The sequence below is a fragment of the Dendropsophus ebraccatus genome, chromosome 6, assembly GCF_027789765.1.
Source record: "Dendropsophus ebraccatus isolate aDenEbr1 chromosome 6, aDenEbr1.pat, whole genome shotgun sequence".
In the NCBI taxonomy this organism is placed as follows: domain Eukaryota; kingdom Metazoa; phylum Chordata; class Amphibia; order Anura; family Hylidae; genus Dendropsophus; species Dendropsophus ebraccatus.
This window is the reverse complement of record NC_091459.1, coordinates 130809067-130832930: the sequence shown is the minus strand read 5'-3', so window position 1 is coordinate 130832930 and position 23864 is coordinate 130809067. Positions and strand designations below refer to the sequence as shown.

The window sequence follows — 23864 nt, the reverse complement described above, 5'->3', positions numbered from 1 at the left end:
AAAGGCCGAGGATGGAAATAAATTAAGGGGTGTTTTTTTAAAAAAAAATATTTCTTACATTGATTCAAATCTCCAGTGTAGTGGATTGAACCGATGTACGGTCTATATTTGGGCTGCCGGCGAAAGGCCAATGTATTCCATTTACCTGTACTTTGCCAATAGACTTGCTTTATAATGGTGTAGTTTCAGAATTTCCTGAGCTCTTCTATTACTAAAGGAAACCATTCAGTAGTATAAGAAATATAATCTATATACTGTAACCTTCTATTGTTGCTGGTACTGTATATAGATTGTGTATTCATAGGATACCACCATACAGGGAGGAAACATCCATACAGTGATGTGGATAACTCAATACTCTATAGTATGGAAGCTTGGAACTTTAAACACAGGATTATTATCGATAAATATGGGATAGGGCCAATGATTGAGCAAGTGCTTCTTGGTCGGCTGATCGCCCCTAAGGACTGTTCATCAAACCATCATACATTGCCCTGTTATAGTGAAGGTCTGGCCAACAAATGACCACAGTAAAAAGGGGCTGCATAAAAGATCAAGCAATGGATTGGGTGGTAGTCGAATGTTGTAGTGGGTTCACTAAACAAGACATCATCTACAAGATCATAGCTCATTTAGAGCACATATCAGTCCATATAAAAGGACCATGACTTGGGTGCCAGGGGGGCAATGTACACCTATAAATTTCTTCATACATCCCCTGATGCTGTTCCATGGGCACCTAGTAAGTTCGTACCTGCAACTACATAACTAGATCATACATGTAGAAGAAGAACCAACAGTACCTGTTGTTGAATCAGGTCTCCTGTGTTACAGCTGAACCTCTATCAACCTGGAATACAGGGAGCAAGAGTAAGGAGGCACCCATCCTCTTAGGCCTTTAGCCTCAAGTGAACTTATCCAGAGTCTATACTCTGACCTCTATACGATGTTTCCTAAGCTAATCAGTTTCTACGGCAAAACTGAAAGGAAAACTATCATCAGATTCATGAGAGCTCCCGGTAGCCCCTTACCTCCTCCGTCCATCACCGTTCCTCCGATGCTTGTAAGCCCTGCTGTTTTTGTGAACTTTATTCCTAAACAAAATTTTAAATTAGTATGTTAGGAGCACTGGGATGTTCCCCCGACCCCCAGAGCACTGCCCTGACTGTTGCCTCCTACATTGAAACCTACTTATGCCTATTCAAGTGTAAATAAGCAGGTCAGTCTTAAGTCGGCGTGAATGTAGGGGGCAATGGGCAGGGCAAACAATGCTCTGAGGCCCAAAGAACGTCCCCAGTGCTCCTAGCATACTGACTTACATATTTTGCGGAAACGGCAGGACTTACAAGCATCGGAGGAGCGTCAATGGGAAGAGGAGCTAATAGGCTACCGGGAGCAGTGTGTCTGTTGGTTGCAGTAATCTCTATTTAATATGTTAGGTTCTGTTCACAATTTCATCAGGGGGTTAATTCTGAGCCTCTGTTAATAGAAAATGGTGGTCAGCACAGTGGAACCTAATGAACCCATTATAAGTCAATGGGGCCCTTTGGGTGTAGTTGTTGTCTGACGATGGGTCTGGCCGGAGGCGTAACTAGAAAGGGCTGGGCCCATAGCAAACTTTTAATTGGGCCCCCCTTCTCCCCCCTATCCCTCTATAAGTAATCCCCCTGTTTGTTAGCCCTCCTCCCAGTAGATAGCATATGTTAGGCAGTTGCCATAGTGTTTCCCCAGTAGATAGTGTCCCTATGTTAGACGTCTCCCGTAGTGTCCCCCATGGTAGCCATCTCCTCTGTTGTTACCCCCCCCCCCCCCCCCACATAGTGTCCCCCATGGTAGGCATCTCCCTTGGTAGTATGATGAAAGCTCACAAGGCCCAGTGTATTGCAGGGATGGGCCCCCTGATGTGGCGGGCACTTTAGCAGCTTCTATGATAATCCACTACTATGTGACTACTCACCGTTACTATATTGCTGCGAGCAGTATCTTAGCTTACCGTGCTTTATGTGTCTTCACTTATTTGCACTCATGATATGACTATATTACTCTTTGTGTTTGGCTTTGTGGCTCTTAACACTTTAAAGCTTACTCAACGACCATCACATATATTTTACTTTTGGCATATGCTGCCCCAATACTCGCTCTCATGCCAATTGCCAGTGTCTGTACGGTGTCTTGCTCTCCGCCACCATCAGTCTTCCATGCTTTGCATCGTTTTTGTCTTGGTTTGTGTGTACTTTGTTCATTTTTCAGGTGTGACCCCAAAGCTTCTGGTATTATCCTACGACGTATATTATATTTTTATTATTTTAGGACGACTTTAGTATTTTCTGCTATCTTGCTGATACACGATTAAGACTCTTCCATATGCGTGCCACTCTGTATGATTGTCTTTATTATAATACTATGTTATTTCTATATCTGTAGTTGCCACTGCTATGATCCTCCCACGGTGCTCACACCATGGTTTTGTTTTATTTTTTTATTTGTTGTATATGAAAACTTAAAAAAATCCCCATTTAAAATTCTATTGAAATGTTAGCAGCTGCTATGGCTACTATGGTGGTAGTTACACCCCTGAGTCTGGCATTACCTTCATCCTTTCCGCTGTATAGGAAACCATAATAGCTTTGTGACCAAGCAATGCTTTGATTCACTGACAGCAAGCAGAGATCCTGAATACTGTGAAACTTGTAATGAATTCCCAAAGTTTACCAACAGAATTATTTCATGCAGATGTAACATCAGAGAACTGTCATGTCACCCAACACTATACAAGGAATAAAAGACAAACTAACGGATTGCTTGGGGCCCGTTCTGGGGATACTTATTAGGTGAACGTCTTCTACATGAGTTCTCGCAGCAGCAAACAATTATCCCTTGGACTGTCCTACAAGTCTATCCTCTCCAGGGGCCTACACTTAATCTTATTGTCTTTTCTCCGACGGGGCAAATGGTTAAACCTGTCGGCTTTTATTTCTGGATTTCAGGCTGTAACCCCGGTGTCAATTGAATATTGATTTTTTAATACGTTTTCTAAGTAGCTGGCGCGGTGCCAGGCGGAGGAGCAGGTGAGGGGTGCGTGTCTGATCAAAGCCACAGATCAGCGTAACCAGATTAACAAATCAGCAGAGTTATGACAGCAATGGTCAGAGGATACAGGCTGAAATCCTGGCAGGCCTGGCAGCGTTAAAGGCGAATTACACACCCGAAAATGGAAGGAGGGGAGAATATTCAATCATCTGAGGGGGACAAACATGGTTTATTATCAGATACTTCAAAAATGTATATCATATCCTCAGGTCAGACCATTAATCTAAGATAGACAGGGGGTCCTGGTGTAATGGAGACCATAATGGCAGCTCAGGACTGTTGGGTTCCATTACCAATACTATGCTTTATTTCCATAAGAGATAGGTATGATAGACACCTCTTGGAAGAAGTTCTCCATCTACATTGATGGGTTAACCAGGATTTAAATATATAAATATATATATATATATATATATATATATATATATATAACGAATTTGGGCTGGGTCCACGGAAACTACACCACTAGATGCACAGTCCTCCCGGGGTACGGCTCTATCCCCCAAAGTTATGCAGAAAAGAAGGAGATTGAGGACAGCATCATCTTCCAAATGCGTGCTAATTCTTTATTGTGCCAGTTCGCATAATACAGTGCACTGTATTATGCGAACTGGCACAATAAAGAATTAGCACGCGTTTGGAAGATGATGCTGTCCTCAATCTCCTTCTTTTATATATATATATATATATATATATATATATATATATATATATATATATATATATATGCTTTCTTTAAAAAAAAATCACCCCACCTGTCCTCAGGTTGTGTGCGTTAATGGAAGTGAGCTGCGATACCACATAAAACATGAGGACAAGGGTGGCGCTATTTCTGGACAAAAGCAGTCATGTTTTTCTAGCACAGCATGCACAATGTCGATCTTTTAACATGTTGGAAAAAGTTAGAAAGGTGGCAACGATCGCTCCGTGTAATAGGAGTGGTGGCAGCAGACCACCAGTATCCCCTGTGGGCTCCCTGGACAATCTAAAGATTGTCCGGGGAGCCCATCCTGCAGCTACCCACGGTCTTCCAGCTCCTACCCACCCGCTGTCATCGCATGTAATAGTGTCGGCAGAAAGCGGAGAACAAGAAGCAAGAGAGCGCTGATCTGGTTGGCGCTCACTTGCTCCTCACCATCGGCCCATGTAATAGAGCCTTTAGGGCCCAATTACAAGGGGCAATTACTGAGTGAGTAGGTCCTATAACCCTGTTCATCAGCTGATGAACAAACAACTGGTAATTCGTCAAATGATCGAGTTCGTTGTGATCATTCCAGAAGTGCTCCATGCCCAACACTTGAAATGTGTAAAAGGCTCTACGACGTGGGTGCTTGCTTCCATAGAGCACTGGGCTATCCCATAGAGACCTACTGGTCAGTATGAAAAGTGAAAGACTTCAGGATTTTTTTCTTTGAAAACTGACAAAAAAATCTTTAAAAGATAAAAAAATATATAAACATATATACATAATTTAAATGGGAGGTAACTTTCTGTTGCCCCTTAATAACAGATCCCCTAGAACCCCTTAAGTAGAACACACAGTGGGGGAGATTTATCAAACATGGTGTAAAGTGAAACTGGCTCAGTTGCCCCTAGCAACCAATCAGATTCCACCTTTCATTTTCCAAAGAGTCTGTGAGGAATGAGAGGAGGAATCTGATTGGTTGCTAGGGGCAACTGAGCCAGTCTCACACCATGTTTGATAAATCTCCCCTAGTATGCTTCAGAACATCGTAGTAAACGTTCCATTGTCTTAGATGTGGAACTAGAATAATTTAAAAATTCCAATTCGAATTAACGTGTAGACTATACAACAAGGGGTAAAAATAACTTACACTTGGTGACCACTCCTTCCAGCCTTATAATATTCGGATGGTCAAACTGGCCCATGATGCTGGCTTCTCCCAGAAAGTCTCTCCTCTGCTTCTCAGCATATCCAACCTTTAGACTCTTGATAGCAACACAAATTTCTCTCTTACTGGGAAGCTTCAGGCGGCCGCTGCAAACTTCTCCAAACTCACCTGTCAAGACACAAAACAAATCATGTCTAACAATCATATACTGTATATGGGCTGCTATACCATCACACATCCAAAAGAATATTCTAACCCCAATACATATACTGGATATCAGCATTGGGTTTTGCTCTGTAATTTATATAACAATGTTTACTCTCTTTATTCTCTACAAGGAATTAGAGAAGACCGGTCTATGGATAGATAGATAGATAGATAGATAGATAGATAGATAGATAGATAGATAGATAGATAGATAGATAGATAGATAGGAGATAGATAGATAATAGATAGATAGGAGATAGATAGATAGATAGATAGATAGATAGATAGATAGATAGATAGATAGATAGATAGGAGATAGATAGATAGATAGGAGATAGATAGATAGATAGATAGATAGATAGATAGATAGATAGATAGATAGATAGATAAGAGATAGATAGATAGGAGATAGATAGATAGATAATAGATAGATAGATAGATAGATAGATAGATAGATAGATAGATAGATAGATAGATAGATAGGAGATAGATAGATAATAGATAGATAGGAGATAGATAGATAGATAGATAGATAGATAGATAGATAGATAGATAGATAGATAGGAGATAGATAGATAGATAGGAGATAGATAGATAGATAGATAGATAGATAGATAGATAGATAAGAGATAGATAGATAGGAGATAGATAGATAGATAGATAGATAGATAGATAGATAGATAGATAGATAGGAGATAATATAGATAGATAGATAGGAGATAGATAGATAGATAAGAGATAGATAGATAGATAGGAGATAGATAGATAATAGATAGATAGGAGATAGATAGATAGATAGATAGATAGGAGATAATATAGATAGATAGGAGATAGATAGATAGATAGATAGGAGATAGATAGATAGGAGATAGATAGATAGATAGGAGATAGATAGGAGATAGATAGATAGGAGATAGATAGATAGATAGATAGATAGATAGATAGATAGATAGATAGATAGGAGATAGATAGATAGATAGATAGATAGATAGATAGATAAGAGATAGATAGATAGATAGATAGATAGGAGATAGATAGATAGATAGATAGATAGATAGATAGATAGATAGATAGATATAAGCTTGATAGGTAAATAATATCCTGTATGAGCAATATATTGTGGTTACACTAACGGGCAAGAAAATTATAGCGTATACTGTATATGTCTGTTGACTCTGTTTCTTGAAGAAACCCAATCATTATTCCATTTTGTCATGGGAAATGCAAGTAGGGTAAGACTGCCAATTTGTCATGATATGAGCTTGGTAAATAATGTCCTGTATGAGCAAATTTGTTTGCTTTGGCTAACAGAAGCAGTGTCCTGCTATACTTTTGGTTGTACAGTATAAGCCATGTGGCTATGGGCCTTTCTAGCCTAGTTGGAACCAACCTCTGTTCATGCTTGCCCGATGTTGATGCCAGTCCTAAATATAACACTTTTTTTATTGTCCTGTTATCTTGGAGAAACCTGATCACAATGACATTTTGTCATGGGAAATGCAAGTAGGGTAGGACCACCAATTTGTATTTTTTCCTATTTTATTACACTGTACAATACAGCATCTGACCATTATAGGATTATAGGATGCAGTGATTGAAGCTGCGATGCATACAGTATCCCTGCTTACCTTTGGGACACGGCCAGTCTCAGAAGAGATAATCCCGGCCGGTAGTGCAGCACCGGCTGGATGATCTTTAGCGCCGCTAAGTTCTGATGCGGGCGCATCCGTGCACTCCCGCATCAGAACTCCCCACTGCTCACAATAGAGCGTGCGTCCGGAGCCGCACGCTTCATTGTGTGAACTGACAGGGTTTTCTGTGGCCGCTATTCAGTTAATAGTGGCCGCAGAAAACTGACATGTCAGTTTCTCGCAGCGCCGCTAGGGATTCCCTCAGCCTGCAGCACTACGTAAGCCGCACAACAGCCGTGATTTCTGTGGAACTTACGTAGTGTGAGCATAGCCTGATACTGTGTACGAGTACCAATCTATGAGACCACCACTAGGTTAAAGGGAAACTCAAACCATCTACTAGAGTCCTTAAAGAAGTGGGGATGAAACGTATCTGAAACAAATCACAAAAAATGCAGATTATAACCAATCAGAATTGTTTGTGAGATTCGGACCGAATTTAATTCATGCCAATCATTCATCTCTCTCTGTCCAAGGATGTGTTGTATGATTATTTAAAATGTAAAATACAATACCAATATTACTAGATTTTTCTATCGATATTTGATATTGTGTCTAGATCAATACATTTTTCTTTAATCCAGAACATAGTATATGACTTATGGATGACCCCAAATCATCAAACTTATAAGAGCGGGAGCAAAATGTAAGCACAACGGCCAACCACTTTTCCTTGACTCCACATACACAAGCAATCTACTGGTGACACAAGTCTGACCCTCTCAATCCTGGAGAAATCCGCATTTTCTTCTTAGGCAATGATGTGCACTGTTGGTATACAGAGTCACCATCACCAGAGTACACCCAGATCAAGAGGCCAAGTTTCTTGCTTTTAGCTTTCCTATGTAGAATTTAGAATCTGAACCATTCAAATGTTATTAAGGAGCTTTTAGTATCAAAGTCACGGAGTTGGGACTTGTTCTTTTCCCACTTCAATGAGAAGAAACATCTTGGTAGTAAATGGGTAATGGACAGAGCAGCATTAATCAGGGCTGTACTCTCTACAAAGGTACTTAAGATCCTTCTATGGGAAGAAGAAACTAATGTGATTGGGGATGTGACTGATCAAAAGCCCACTCCGAGGAGCGATGCTGTGGAGGAGAAAGCTTCTAGGCTAGAGGATCTATAATGGGAAAAAAAGGGGTTTGCAGATAAAAATGCTGTGTATTAGAATAATATTAAGCACTGAAAGAGTATATAGGCAGAACACATGATAGATGGACTGTGATGGAATAGTGATTGATAGATAGATAGATAGATAGATAGATAGAGAGAGAGATAGATAGATAGATAGGTATATAGGAGATAGATACTAGATAGATAGATAGATAGATAGATAGATAGATAGATAGATAGATAGAGAGATAGATAGATAGATAGATAGGTATATAGGAGATAGATACTAGATAGATAGATAGATAAATAGGAGATAGATAGATAGATAGATAGATAGATAGATAGATAGATAGGAGATAGATAGATAGGAGATAGATAGATAGATCGATAGATAGATAGGAGATAGATAGCTAGATAGATAGATAAATAGGAGATAGATAGATAGATAGATAGATAGATAGATAGATAGAAGATAGATAGATAGATAGATAGATAGATAGATAGATAAATAGGAGATAGATAGATAGATAGATAGATAGATAGATAGATAGATAGATATATAATAGATAGGAGATAGATAGATAGAAGGTAGATAGATAGATAGATAGATAGATAGATAGATAGATAGATAGATAGGAGATAGATAGATAGATAGATAGATAGATAGATAGATAGCACCCATGGGGAGAAACCACCAACCTAACAGAGCTGAAGAGGTTTTGTATAGAGAAATGGGCTAAACCAATGCAGGACTGATGAACAATGACCGGAAACAAGGGGGTCACACCACTAACAGCAAGGGTTCATATTGGATAATATTCCTCAATAAATAATCAAGTCTAGTATTGTTGACTCATTTGGTTTATTTCATGATGAATAGGTTGTGATTTTAGCCCAAGAAATATAAAAAACGAATGTTCAAGCACTGTAGTAGATAGACTACTCGATAAATAGACAGTAGCCATATTTCTCAATGGAGACTGTCGTTGTTATTAGCATTTATATAAGAAAGAACGTATATATTATTCTGGATATCACTGGCTTGGTGGTGATTGATGGCCGTGATACAAGGACAATTTACGAGCTGTCATTTAACGTCACATAAATCACCGACTTACCTGCACCTATCACCCGCTCTATACGGATATTGGAGACATCAATCTCTTTAGCAAAGTCCCGTACGGCCTGGTTGGGATCCTCATATGTGTGTGGGTGGATATAGGTTCTACTCCCAGGCAGCTTCACTAGCAACACAAAAACATAGAGGTTAAACGAAACCTACACACTCTTCTTCTATATAGGCAGTAGAACACCTGGGCAGTGCCCTTATGTGAATACAAAGTGCGGGATCAGTAGTGTGCACACTATGCCTATAGGGACGGGATACTTTCTGACCAGACAATTCAACTTCGACATAGGACGTTGCGAACATTGCCTTTAATTCGGGAGGTTGTAAAGTACATGGCAGGACAAACGTATCAACAGAAGACAAAAGACGTGTGAACGGGGGGGGGGGTCTCATTGGTTGGTGAGTCTGACATACGAAGACAGATGAAGCCTTGTATGATGTCCCTGAGGTGTCATCAGAGTCTCCTTCATCCACAATGGGCATTAACGCAAGCAATCCGATTACTCTTAAAGGTGCCTCCTCCCCCCCACCCTCCACGACCTCTTCCCGCTCCAAGCCTGGTCTTATCTAACCGCACACACCAGCGTCATGCTCAGCAAGGGACAAGGAGGAAATAAACTTGCTTCATTTAGGCCTCGAAACATGTGTCGATCAGGAAATAAAATGGTCACTCTTTGAGACCAAAACGGGTTCCGCTCTTGAGACTCTACACACGCGTGATGCACAGTATGGTGCTGGAAATGTATTATCTGTCCCGAGCAATTGCCAAAATATAAAAAAAAAAGGAAAACTGATGTGCCGGTCCCTTCTAGGAAGGAGATAAGGTTTCTTTTTCTTCTAACTGTTACTTTGAGTTTGTTTAGAGCAAACGATTGTGTAAAAAGGACGGAAATGATATAGAGTTCAAAATGTTCTTTTCCAATTTAAATTGTATTTCACACCCGATTCGAAATCATTTAGGTTCTAATAGTTCCATAAAATTCTATCAACACCGTAACGACACTGAACAAATCGATGGAAGACAATAAAGGGTTACAGATAGGACAAATAAAGACAAAATAGAGTCAAAATGAAGTAACAAAGTTAAAAATAATAGGGACTATATATATATATATATATATATATATATATATATATATATATATATATTGTTTAAAGTGAATCTAAGACCCACTGACTATCTACTGAACTGGTGGCACTGCTACATAGATATTAATAAAAGCATTCAAAACGTAGCTTTGTGTCTTTGTTTTTATTCTAAAAAGAATCACTTTTATTTTTTATGAGAATAGAGTCAAAAAGGCGGAGCCTATTGATCCCTGAGTCCTAGCACAGCTACATCTTACTGTGTTGTATACATAGTGTTTGCTGTTGATTATGCAAGGGGCAGGCATACAGTGTGGTAAGGTGTACCAGTGCTCGGACCCAGAGAATAATAAGCTCCGCCTCTTTGCCTAAATATTTTTTTTTTTAAGACAACAAAAACATAGACATAGGCAACAAAGGTATGTTCTGAATGCTTTGGTTGAGTAGCCAGTTTAATAAACAGTCAGGGGGTCAGAGATTCACTGTAAGGAGTAATCCAAAAGGAACCTGTCATATTGAACATGTAATCTGATCTTCCAGCGTCTTGTTTTGGGCTCATAAGATTTAAAGGAATCTGGAATATTGAAAATGCTATCTGACCTGCAGGCATCATGTTATAGAGCGGAAAGAGCTGGGAAGATTGACATTCAGGTTTTTTTTTTTTTTAATAGAAAATCTTCAGTAGAAGTAAATCTCTGACGTTGAAAGCTTAGGAGTCCGGTGGGTGGTCCTAAAGAGTAAGGTTTACATATGTATATTAATTTCTTTTGGAAATTTTTTCAGACTATATATCAACCTGCTCAGCTTCCTATGCTGTATTACATGCTGCCTGCAGCTCATTTCTAACACGACAGGTCTCTTTAAACCTCATGGGCCAAAAAGTAAGATCTGTAAAACCCTACCCTCTCTCCGCTTCCAAATAAAATATGAGATTTGTTTTCCATTGACTTACATATTGTTTTTCATACACAAAAACATATTTTTCTGTATGTTAAAACTAATCGTTTAAAAACTGATCTATTGAACAGAAAAGTAAAAAGCAGTGTGAACCTAGCCTAAGCCAGAGGGAATAAAGAAGTTATTACTGTGTAATTAAAGGTACTTGATTATCCGGGAGAGTAATATCCTACTAAAGCCTCCTCTGGTGACAAAGGGTAAGGCCCCCTTGCGCATCCGGCTGCATGCTGGGTGTGGGTGTAAACTAGATTGTAATTGGCTGTACGAGTCTAGCTAAAGCCACGCCCACTGCAGTGGGTGTGGTTTCAGCTCCATGCAGCTGAACGCTCCATGTGGCTTCACCCTAATAGTTGAAAAGTGACAAAGCAACCTCCTGAATTCCCTCAGGAAGCTATTAAGGCGTGCTTTTATACATTAAATAGATTTTTTATATACTGTATAATTTTGTCTTGTAAAAAGAGGAGGTTTACGGCCTTTGTCTCCCTCCACTCTTTCTTATTCCCCTATATCCATGCTCTGTTAGTATCGCTATTTCTAATTACCTTTTACTTTCATTTCCGAAAATTAAATTTATACAAAAACCTAAGAAAACGGGATTTGGCATTTGTCACCATCACAGGAGAAATAATCCCTTATCATCAATTATTCAGAGCGGATTAACCATAAGTAAGTTATAAATTCTTTGATATTCTTATTTCCCACCTAATGAATATTCTCCTGCTCCTATCAGGTTCCCGATCCTTCTTAATTTGTCAGGAAGTTTTCGCATAAATGTCTTTTAAGTCTGTACGTCCCACATTTCCATTTGCTTTAGTGAATCTATCTGTGATGTATAGAGAGCATCTGTAAGACGCTGAGGGTGATGTGCTCTAGTTCAGTGCTCTGAAGTGTCTGTCATACGCTATTACTATGCTAGCCCGGCCATTGCTCCTACAGTGACCACAAGGGACCTTCGGCCCTCCAGCTGTTGCAAAACTACAATTCCCATCATGCCTGGGCAACCAAAGGTAAAGCTTTGGCTGCCCAGGCATGATGGGAATTGTAGTTTTGCAACAGCTGGAGGGCCGAAGGTTCCCCATCCATGGATTATAGCCTAGTAAATGCATTGTCTCATTGACACTTCTCCATCTCACTTATAGGTGTTATCCTATGCCCTCTCCAGAATAAATGTGATAACTACATAATAGTTGGAGGTCTGACCTGGTGGGACCCCCGCTGATCACCAGAATGGAGGTAAATTGTTCTGAGTTATTGGAGTGGTAGTGTGCACACTAAGCCACCACTCCGTGTATTGTCTATGGGGGTCTCTGAACATTACCAAGTGCTCAACTCCAGACTATACATAGAGAGTATATAAAGTGGCACAGGATAGTGCTGCCATCCATTCACACAGGGGATACTTTACCTCCGTTCTCATATGAAGGCCGGACCCCCACCAATCTCCTATAACTTGGATGGGGGATAATGTTTAATCTTGGGATAACCCCTTTAAAGGGGAATTTTAATTTCAGCAAATTTAGGTTATTCTATGTATGCTAAAAAGTTATCTAATTTGCCATTCTATAATATTGATCATTCACTGTCCATTTTCAAGATCTCTGCTTGCTGACATTGAAAAGAAACCAATAAAAATCTTCCCTGCTGTATAGTTAATATGATTTTAAAAAGTTTAATGGTCACTTTAGAGGGAGCTGTTTAACAGTGACCGTTGTGTAGATGAGCAGATAAATCGCAATTTTTTCGATCGTTTGATCATCGTTCAACTGATCGTTTTTACTTTTAGGCTGGGTTTAAATTGCATTTTTGCTGTTTTTTGCAAAAAACAGATAAAAACGGATGAAAAAAGAGATGCATTTGTGTGCATCCGTTTTTTTCCATTGACTTCCATTAGGAAAATGGATCAAAAAACGGATCAAAACACATCTGCTTTTTTTATGTACACAAAAAGGGGGTCGACCAAATGGATGTTTTTTTTTTTTTTTTTTTTAATGGATGACACACAATTGCATCCGTTTTTCATCCGTTTTGTTTTGCATAAAAATCGCTCAGTGTAAAAGGACCATTAGGGTACAAACACACACACCGTATAAGCAGCAGATACGCAGCAGATCTGCGGCAGATTTGATGGTGCAGATTTGATGCTGTGTTCAGTTATTTAGATCTAATCTGCTGCGTATTTGTTGCGTATTTGCTGCGTATCTCAGCAGTAAATACGCTGCATATACGGTGTGTGTGTTTATAGCCTTACATATAACCTACTGTGTATGGTGATATGATGGGGGCATGGCTCCTTACAACACATGGCTCTGGTATATATTATGTAATAGTTCCGATTAGAGATGAGCGAACCTGCAGAAAGTCCTGGTCTGCACAAATCTAACTGATCAGTATTTAAATCCTGCTGCCTGGAGAAGGTGGATGCAGCCCTAAGGGTACTATTAGACGGGCCGATGGGGGCCAGATTGTAATTGTAAACAAGCGTAATCTGCTAGATTGGCGTTCGTTTACTGGGCCTATTACACAGCCCAATAATCGTTTAACAAGGGCTGCAGGGACATCATTACCGATGTCCTTGCAGCCCTTGCTTAAACTGCATATATATATCCATGGTCCAGAGCTCCTCTTGCGCTCTGCTTCTCCCCGGGTCCCACGCGCTGCAGCTTCAGAGCAGCCTGTCTCAGTTGACAGTACCAACTTAGGTGCAAGCCTTGCTATTTCTGCAATTTTACACCACCCCTGTCATGGGAATCTGCTTGGGCTTGTACAGATATAACAGCGGCCATGTTGCCATGGCATGCTATGCTCTTATCGATGACTTCCCGCTCCTGTAGGTATGCTGGAGGAGGCAATGCTGTCAGTACTTTTTATCACCACTCACTATACGACGTCTGGGGCTGAGATACAAGCAAGTCGTGATAGAATCAGTACATTGGGGGAGATTTATTAAGCTTCTTTATAGTAAGGTTCACTTTGTTGCCCACAGCAACCAATCACAGCTCCCATAGCACCCGATCACAGCTCCCATAGCAACCGATCACAGCTCCCATAGCAACCGATCACAGCTCCCATAGCAACCAACCAATCACAGCTCAGCTTTCATTTTACCAGAACAGTATGATAAAAGAAAGCAGAGCTGTGACTGGTTGCTATGGGCAACAAAGTGGAAACTTACCATAAGAGAGCGCCTTAAAGGGGTTATCCAGCGCTACAAAAACATGGCCACTTTTCCCCTTCTCTTGTCCCCAGTTCAGGTGTTGTTTGCAATTAAGCTCCATTTACTTTAATGGAACTGAGTCCCAAACCCCACCCAATCTGGAGATAAGAGAGGGGAAAAGTGGCCATGTTTCTGTAGCGCTGGATAAATATAAGTCTCCCCCATTGTACTTGTACACTAGTCTGATGCAGCGCTATAATGCAGCATCGATATACACATAATAGCGGGTACTACATCTATAGCTGAGGTGGATTTGGTGTATCTTGACCCAGTGCACTTTCCTTAAAGGGGTATTTCAACTCAAATTATTTAACCCCTAAGTGAATGGAGCAAAGCAAACTAGGCATGTTCCAATGCTCCACTCATTGTCTATGGAGGTGCTCTCCGCTGAAGAGACTCTGTCAGTAGGTTTATGCCGTCCTATCTAAGGGCCTGTTCACACTGTGGAATCAGCAACGAAATTCGGCGCAGAATCTCCCCCCCCCCCCCCCCCCCCCGCGTGGAACCGAATCCTGCCTTCTATCTGTTTGAATAGGAGGGCTTGTACGCCTCCACTCGCCGTGCCTCTCTGCTCAAAGAATTGACATGTCCATGCAGAGGGATTCCGCACAGTATTTTGGAGACAATTCCGTGGTGTAAACGGGCCCTAAGGGTAGCATAAACTAGTGACAGATAAGCTGAACAGAATAATGTATCATGTACATTGTTCTGTGTAGTTGATTCAGAGATATCCTCCTGAATAATGCACAATAATTAGTCCCTTCCATTGTGCAAGTGCTCAGTAGTCCTGGATATTCATGAGCACCAGGAAACTCTGCCCACCAGCTGCTGATTGGCAGTTATCTGTCCATGCTGTGTGTAGGCAGTCAACTATCAATCAGTAGCTGGATGAAGGGGTGCGGCACAAATTCCATTCTTCGGCATATCAGGAGAACGGCTGAACAGAATGATGTACGTTATACACCGATCTGTCTCATTGATTTCCTTCATTTTGGGGAAATTATGTCTCTGTTCCTGTGGTCAGCTTGTTTTTCCTTATGTTATGAATAGGAGATAACAAGATGGAAGTGCCCCTCTAAGACCAGCAATTTCCCCTTAAAATACATGTTGAAATACAACAGGCAGAGATCTTGAAAACCAAAACTGATATAGAGAGAGTATACTGGAAAATAATATCACTTTTCATTATACAAAGGAGAATCCTTATTTGCTAAAACCAGAAACCCCAGTTAAAGGGTACCTGTCACTATGGTTCTATCCCCAGATCACAGCTGACGATGGAAGATCGAGTTGCCGTGGATATGTCCCACGCTCAGCAAGTTCTGTGCACAAGCCCTACAGGGCTTATGCACAGAACTTATTGGGCATGGGACACATCCATAGCATAGTACTCTGAGGCTCTTATCTACTATAACAGGACATATCAGGGTCAATTGTAGAAATTAATGTGGTTCCTATACATTGGGAGCCTTCGTAAAAAGAAAAACTGGGAAGGAGAGGAACCCAAGGCGTTCTATTGGCGTCCCGCACATAGTCCATACCCATAGAGCAATAACAGACTACAGCAGTCCCGGCTCTTTGACCTTATATTTTAATGTCATTCACAATTACTGTACAACATCAGAAACATACAATTCATACAACAATATTTTGTATCCAAATGACTATTTTATAAATGGATCCAACCAGAACGAGCATCAACATGGCATCGAAGCAAAGGACAGGTACAGAAAAATACATTCATGGTCCCGGTATCCCATATTCTACATTAATGTATAGTCATAGAAATGTTATTACAAATCCATAATGGTCATGGATACATTGGCTATGTACATAGGAAATCTTAGAAATACATATGAAGAATAAAAAATCTTTACATTAAAAAAAAAATGTAATAATGAATGGGCAAAATATTGCAGACATTGGTGACGTACAGGCGTAGTAAACAATTCACTAGTGCACAGGCGAATGTACAACAGGGTCGTGTTTGGATCACACCTATGGGCTACAATACAATATCTACAAATGCTGGATGTCAAAAAATTCGGAGATTTTAGACACAGTTTTTTTGAACTTTTGCATGAAAGTCCACAGCACCGCCTGTATCCGTGGTAACGAGAGGAAAAAAAAATAGGCCTACTATACTTTATTCGTAAACTCATTTTTTTTTTCTATAGCTCAAGTCCCGAAACGTGGAAGAATTTGACCTAATGCATCATGGAACCTAACACACTGTCCCAACATTACATCTCTACAGCACAACGGAGAGCACTGGCCAAGAGTCCTTACAGTCCTTGAATACAACACCCATTTGTAGTTATGACACCTCCCACCAGGGGGCAGAGTACATCTAGAGTGACCAAGTGGAGTCAGTGAAGACCCAGCTCTTACCTCTTCCGTGCTGGAAGTGCATCTTGTCTTCATCTGGGTCTTGCTTTGCTTTGATGTAACCACAGTGCCTACAAAATACATAAAGAAACACAGACAAATTACGGATGGGAAGCTTGACCTGTATGCATAATAAACTTTGCACTACTGGGACCCCCAGCGATCATAAAAACATGATCCATGCTCCATGTTACATTTTCATTCCTTTTAATTTAATTTAATTTTTATTGGGTTGTAACACACATGTGCAATGGACGGTTATGTCATTGCAGTGGAGCTTCAACTGCAGCAAGCTTAATTTTTTTTCTTTCAAATCAACTGGTTTCAGAAAGTTATATAGATTTGTAATTTACTTCTACTTAAAAATCTGAAGTCTTCCAGTACTTACCAGCTGCTGTATGTCCTGCAGGAAGTGGTGTATTCTTTCCAGTCTGACACAGTGCTCTCTGCTGCCACCTCTGTCCATGTCAGGAACTGTCCAGAGCAGGAGAGGTTTTCTATGGGGATTTGCTACTGGACAGTTCCTGACATGGACAAAGGTGGCAGCAGAGAGCACTGTGTCAGACTGGAGAGAATACACCACATCCTGCAGGACATACAGCAGCTGATAAGATGTAGCTACTAGGGATGGTCCGAACCTGCCGAGGTTCGGGTTCGTATGAACTCGAACGCTCGGCAGCAGATTCCCGTGTCTGCCCGCTCCGTGCAGCAGGTGGATACAGCGGGAGGAACGCCTGGAAAACTGGGATAAAGCCTATGGCTATGGCTGTATCCAGTCCTCCCGCTGGATCTGCCCGCTGCACGGAGTGGGCAGACAGCGGGAATCATTACCGAGGGTTCAGGTTCGGACGAACCCGAACCGAACTCGGTTCGGACCTTCCCTAGTAGCTACATCTTCAGGAATAATACTGTACATTTAACAGTAGAGCAATTTAGCAGCATCTAGTCGTTTGTTTTGATTGAAGATGGCAGCATTCCCCTATTGTTGCTAAACTACAACTCCCAGCATGCCTCACAGACAAAGACTCATCCCTCAGATTACTGGAATTGCTACAATGATATCTCTGTTAGGCTTGGAGTGGGCCACCAGGGAGCTGATGGATTCCCTGGAGGGTGCTGACTGAGTAACTAGGGGGCTGCAGGAAACTTTTAGCCTTAGAGGGGTAGTTCACAAAAAAAAATCTTTAAATCCACCAGTTCCAGAAAGATTTTTCTATTTAAAAAGTCGTCCAGTACTTATCAGCTGCTGTATGTCCTACATGAAGTGATGTATTCTTTCCAGTCTGACACAGTGCTCTCTGCTGCCACCTCTCCATGTCAGGAACTTTCCAGATCAGTAGCAAATCCCCAAAGAAAACCTCTCCTGCTCTTCAGACTGGAAAGAATACACTACTTTCTGCAAAACATACAGTAGCTGATAAGTACTGGATTTTTTTCATAGAAGTAAATTACAACTCTCTTGCACTTCTTTGACACCAGTTGATTTGAAAGAAATAAAAAATTGGTGAACAACCGATTTAAACAGTGAAGCATGCTGGGAGTTGTTGTTAAAGAAAACTGATCTTAGGCATTGTATATAAGGCTATGTTCACACTACGTATGAGACCGGCCGTTCCGTGACCCCGGCCGGGTCACGGAACGGCCGGTCTCTGGCCGGATCATCTGGCCGGATGATTTTTCCGTCCGCAGAGCTCTGATGCAGGCGCATCAGCGTGCGCCCGCATCAGAGCTTACCATAGCACACAGTGAAGCGAGCGGCCGGAGCCGCTCGCTTCACTGTGTGAACTGACATGTCTTTCTGCGGCCGGAATTCACAGAATTCCGGACGTAGAAAACTGACCTGTCAGTTATTTGCGGGGCCGCACAGATCCCGGCCGGAGCGTATACGATGTGTGTACGCTCCGGCCGGGATCCCATTGCTTAATAGGCTGTGTTCCGCTGCGCACAAAAACTACGGCCGTTGTTGCATAGATTTACATAGTGTGAACATAGCCTTACAGTGTTTTTTTCCCTACATACATTCTATATGGTGTGAACCAAGGGGGGAGATTTATCAAAATGGTGTAAAGTGAAACTGGCTCAGTTGCCCCTAGCAACTAATCAGATTCCACCTTTCATTCCTCACAGACTCTTTGGAAAATGAAAGGTGGAATCTGATTGGTTGCTAGGGGCAACTGGGCCAGTTTCACTTTACACCATGTTTGATAAATCTCCCCCTAGTCTTAAGAACCCATGAATTTCCTCCAGTACAGCATATCACACTCTAACTCAGAAATGGGGAACCTTCGGCCCTCCAGCTGTTGCAAAACTACAATTCCCATCATGCCTGGACAGCCAAAGCTTCGCTTTGGCTGTCCAGGCGTGATGGGAATTGTAGTTTTGCAACAGCTGGAGGGTCGAAGGTTCCCCATCCCTGCTGTAACTCATAACTCTTAAACATAAAATGGGAGTTTTGGGTCAATCTCAAGAGTATAAATAACGTCCATTAACGTTCCTTAACCGTGAGTCACCAGGTCGACACTTTGGCAAGACAAGTCAGTAAGATTTTACGGCCTAACACATTTCTAAACCCTTTTCAGCATCTCCCAGTTGAACCATTAAGCCCAGTAAAACGTTAAAACAAAGACTTTTTACGCAGCGTGCGCTTTAACAGCGGGGGCCTCCGGAAAGTGCGTCCTTATTGTCCCCAGATGCCACTAACCAGTGTGACACGTAGAGTAACACACGGCCTACAGTTTTACACCACAGATCGGATTACTCCTAAATGGATAGTCTATAGCTGATAAGGTGATGGCAATAAAAGAGAGGCCTGTTCCCCCCGGGGATAGTGTTAACATGCTGGATTTACACAGTGCTAAATCTTCCTCCTGCCCCTCGGTGGGATATGTCAGAGCTGCAGAAACCTCTTTCCTCCACGCATGGATCAGGCTAATTGTTTCTGAAATCTACACCTCTCCCCAGCCCTGTGTAATGCCGCATCGTTCCGGATCGTTCCGAGCCCTTCCTAAATTATTCATTTGGAGCCGATACCATACCCCCCTTATGCGTTGGAACTTGAACATTTAAGCCCTGTATCAATTGCCCATTATATCCTCCACTTTTCCTGTCATTATTTTTTAAGCTCTTTATTTCTGTATGAATTTCTTTCTCCAGTATCTCGTATGTATAGTCAGAGCAAACTTTAGGGGTGGTGTGACCTTGCTGAAGGTGGAGCCATAAATAAAAACTCCACTGCCTAGATGTCCCCGACTGCTGTTCTATAGCTGCCTGGTGCCCACTGCTCTCCGCTTACTCTTGTTAAAGGGGTACTCCGGTGCTGATAAAAAAGAACAATCAATCAAACAAATATAGTTTTTATATTTTCTACCCCTCCTGAGTCTGTCTCAGTTTTAATTTCCTGCTGTTTGCAGGTCCCTGAAGCTCCAGTTGGTGTCTTCATTTTTTTTTTACTTCCTGGTTTGGACTTTCCCATGATGCACTTTGTCTCCTGTGATGTCTAACTGACTCTGTAAAACTGTTAGATGGCTTTCTGTTTGTTCAGTCAATCAGAGCTGAGCAACCTGAGTCATCTGACAAAGGGAGGCTGGTTTAACAGGGCTTAGACCCGCCTCCCTCTTGATGATGTCATTGTCACAAAATGGTTTTCTTCACTTTCTGGTGGAGGACTCAGGGTGAAAAGATAGGGAAGGGGGGCAGATAGGTGATTGAAGCATATTACAAAGTTATATACAGTAACTTTGTAATGTGTTTCAATTACTGGGAAAAAGCTTTTCGCTGGCGTACCCCTTTAAGTGCTGTCCCTGGTCAGTCAGTCTTTGGTGCAAGTGGTGACCCGCCTCAGCAAGGGTACTTTTACACAGGGCCGACTACAGCCCGATCATTTTAGTAAACGAGCGTTGATCTGCTAGATCAGTGCTCATTTACTGCACCTATAAGATGGCCTGATAATCGGGCAGCAAGGGCTGCATGGACATCGCTAACAATGTTCATGCAGCCCTTGCTGCCTGATTATCGGGCCGTCTAATAGGTCCAGTAAACAAGCGCCAATCTAGCAGATCCGTGCTCGTTTACTAAAATGATCGTGCTGTAGTTGGCCCGTGCAATAGTACCCTAAATCAACAATCAGCCGACGATCGTTGTCATCGGCTGATTATTGTCTCTATTAAACGGAGCATTAATCGGCCAAATTCGGCCTATTATGGCTCCGTGTAATAGGGCCCTTAGTGATTGGCTGAACCTAGAGTTTCTGTGGGGACAATGCATCACAGGAAGCAGGAAAAAGTGGAGAGCAGCAAAGACTGAGCATCATTGGAACAGCAGTGGCAAGGGGTCGGGGCAGGTGAGTATTCTCAGGGCCGGCCTTAGGGGTGTGCGAGCAGTGCGGCCACACAGGGCGCTGTGCACTCCCAGCAGGAAGGGGGCGCCACCTGCGTCCCCCTGAGCCCATAAATCAGCCAGTGCCTCGGCACAGCAGCCTTGCTGAGAGACATCATGGAGAAATCTCTTCTCCCCCGGACATGGGACTGCAGCCTGGCCCCATCCCCCGCCCCCACAGCGTCTTCCGGCTCACAGATGCCCATAACCCCGCCCCCTCTCCCCACGGAGACACCAGCAGTGTGATCCTCAGCTCTACCTCCTCATGGGCAGAGACATCCTCCACTGATCCTTCTGTGTGACTGTGAGTATATATATCTATCTCTGTCTGTGTGTTAGTGGAGTTTGTTTGTGCTCTGTGTGTGTTAGTGCTCTGTGTGTGTTAATGCTCTGTGTGACAAAAACTCCCAGCATGCTCCTGTGTGGCTGTGTGTGGACAACACACAACTCCCAGCATGCTCCTGTGTGGCTGTGTGTGGTAGGACAACAACTCCCAGCATGCTCCTGTGTGGCTGTGTGTGGTAGGACAACTCCCAGCATGCTCCTGTGTGGCTGTGTGTGTGTGGTAGGACAACAATTCCCAGCATGCTCCTGTGTGTCTGTATGTGGAATACAACAACTCCCAGCATGCTCCTGTGTGGCTGTGTGTGGACAACAACAACAACTCCCAGTATTCTTCTGTGTGGCTGTGTGTGGACAACAACAACAACTCCCAGTATGCTTCTGTGTGGCTGTGTGTGGACAACAACAACTCCCAGAATGCTTCTGTGTGGCTGCGTGTGGACAACAACTCCCAGCCAAAAGAATATTCTGCACAGGGCGCCATCTACCCTAAGGCCGGCCCTGAGTATTCTACCATATTTTGACACCAAGCAGAAGAATTTTTCTACCACCAAAATAACTCTTTAAAATAATTTTTCATTGCATTTTCCTCTAGTAACAAAACCAGACATCCACAATATCAAGAACAAATATCAGAGCACTCATCTGAGCAGTAGTAATGATAAGCAGTAGTGGACATACTTATCCCCAGCTCCATTCATTATCTACGGATAGCCAAATACTTAGACAATGAATAGGCCAAAAGTGAAGCATGCTCATTGCCAGTCCATTCAACTTCCAGTCCAAGAACTTTGGAAGTCCCATTCTTGAGATCGCAGGGGGTTCCAAGGCCATGATGGCAAAACTTAAAAAGGTTGTCTCAACTCGCAAAGGTATCACTTATCCTCATAATAGGAGATAACTATCTGATCGCAGAAGGGTCCAACTGGTGGGATTCCCTTTCACCTGTGATAGTGAGAATGGACACCCAAGGACTCCACTTGCTTAGGAGATTGAAGCCCAGACAGATGATCACTGATGAAATCTGCATCTTTATTCTTAGGGCCCTATTCCACCGGACGATTATCGTAAGCATAATCGTTAATGATTAACAATCTCAAACGACCGCTATTGTGAAAGACCTGAAAACGTTCACTCATTTCCATGGAACGATAATCGTTACTTATGATCATATTTGCGACCATTTCTTCTTCGCTATTTCTTCGCCATTGCGTTCGTATCTACTGCGAACGACCGAATGATGTCTATTCAATGCGAACGTTTTGCGAACGACCAACGATAAAAAGAGGTCCAGGTCTTATAAAGCAATCAACGATTTCCCATTCGGTCGTTAATCGCATTTCAATCAAACGATTATCGTTTAGATTCGAACGATTTAACGATAATCTGAATGATAATCGTCCGGTGGAATAGGGCCCTTACTTTCCTATCTTTTTCCATAGCCTGGAGACTAGTTTTTAGCAACGTCCGAACCCAAATGTGTTTGATTCCCCGTGGCTGCAGAAGTTGGCTGCCAGAAAAACATGGATACAGCCATCCAGCACCCAACTTCTGCAGCCATGTGGAATGAAATGCCGAATGTTCAGGTTCGGATAACGCTCGCGAACCCAAACATTTTGCCAGATCCGCTCAATGGGTTCTTCTTAAATGTCCAATCTTTATCGAAGTTATTTAAGGTCCAAGACTTGTCAGATTGACCCACAATCCTTTCTCCTAGACCACCTCATGCCATCTGATATGCATAATATATTACAGAATATTGTACTGTGCCTCTACAGAAATGATATATACTGTATGTCTTGTGTAAACATGGTCTATATTTTGTGCAGGAAGCCGGACTGCCAAGTAGATGATATAGCGCTCAATAACAATAGATAATCCACAGGAGGTCTGAACTGTGGTGCTCTCCAGACGACACCAGTGGTTTACATCCTGCGGGGGTCTATTACGGGGTCTCGGTGCTCGCAGCTACACTCATCTGACCATCACTGTTGGAAATAGGAAGCAGATGATTGCAATCACAAGTGTTACCTCCCTGCTGATTCCCTACCCAGAAAGCATCTGCAAGACTCCAGTTAATGTGAAGAGAAGAGAACAGGAGATGAAGCCAGGAGTGTATGTCCACAACATCGGTCTGGACACAAGCTAACATATAATAGTAATAAACCATAAGGTAAGACTGAGCAAAAAAACATCAATGGCCAATAATGAGTAATCTATGTATTATGCTGCAATTATAGGGAACGATTTTGCTCGAATTTTCGCAATAACAATCGCATTTGAGCAATAACCTTTATAGATTGTAAGCCCTCGCGGGCAGGGTCCTCTTCCCCCATGTACCAGTCTGTCTTTTGCCTTCATGTAATGTTTTCTGATCTTGTATTGTTCCTGCCTGTTGCCTATCTATTGTATAGCGA

At 42.1% G+C, this 23864-nt stretch overlaps 1 protein-coding gene across 5 annotated transcripts in view; it reads right to left on the bottom strand.

Annotated features, from left to right (window-relative positions):
• The window catches only part of LOC138796073 (ephrin type-A receptor 3-like), a 195604-nt gene that overhangs the window by 43057 nt on the left and 128683 nt on the right, over positions 1–23864 (bottom strand). For 4 of the 5 annotated variants that reach the window (XM_069975978.1, XM_069975974.1, XM_069975975.1 and 1 more), the window contains 3 exons: positions 16735–16802; positions 9076–9201; positions 4926–5111 (listed from right to left, as the gene is read on the bottom strand). In XM_069975978.1, the coding sequence (XP_069832079.1) occupies positions 4926–5111; positions 9076–9201; positions 16735–16802 (380 nt within the window). Of the gene's footprint in view, positions 1–803; positions 851–4925; positions 5112–9075; positions 9202–16734; positions 16803–23864 lie in introns of all 5 variants that reach the window. The other variant, XR_011363709.1, reaches the window with a different exon arrangement.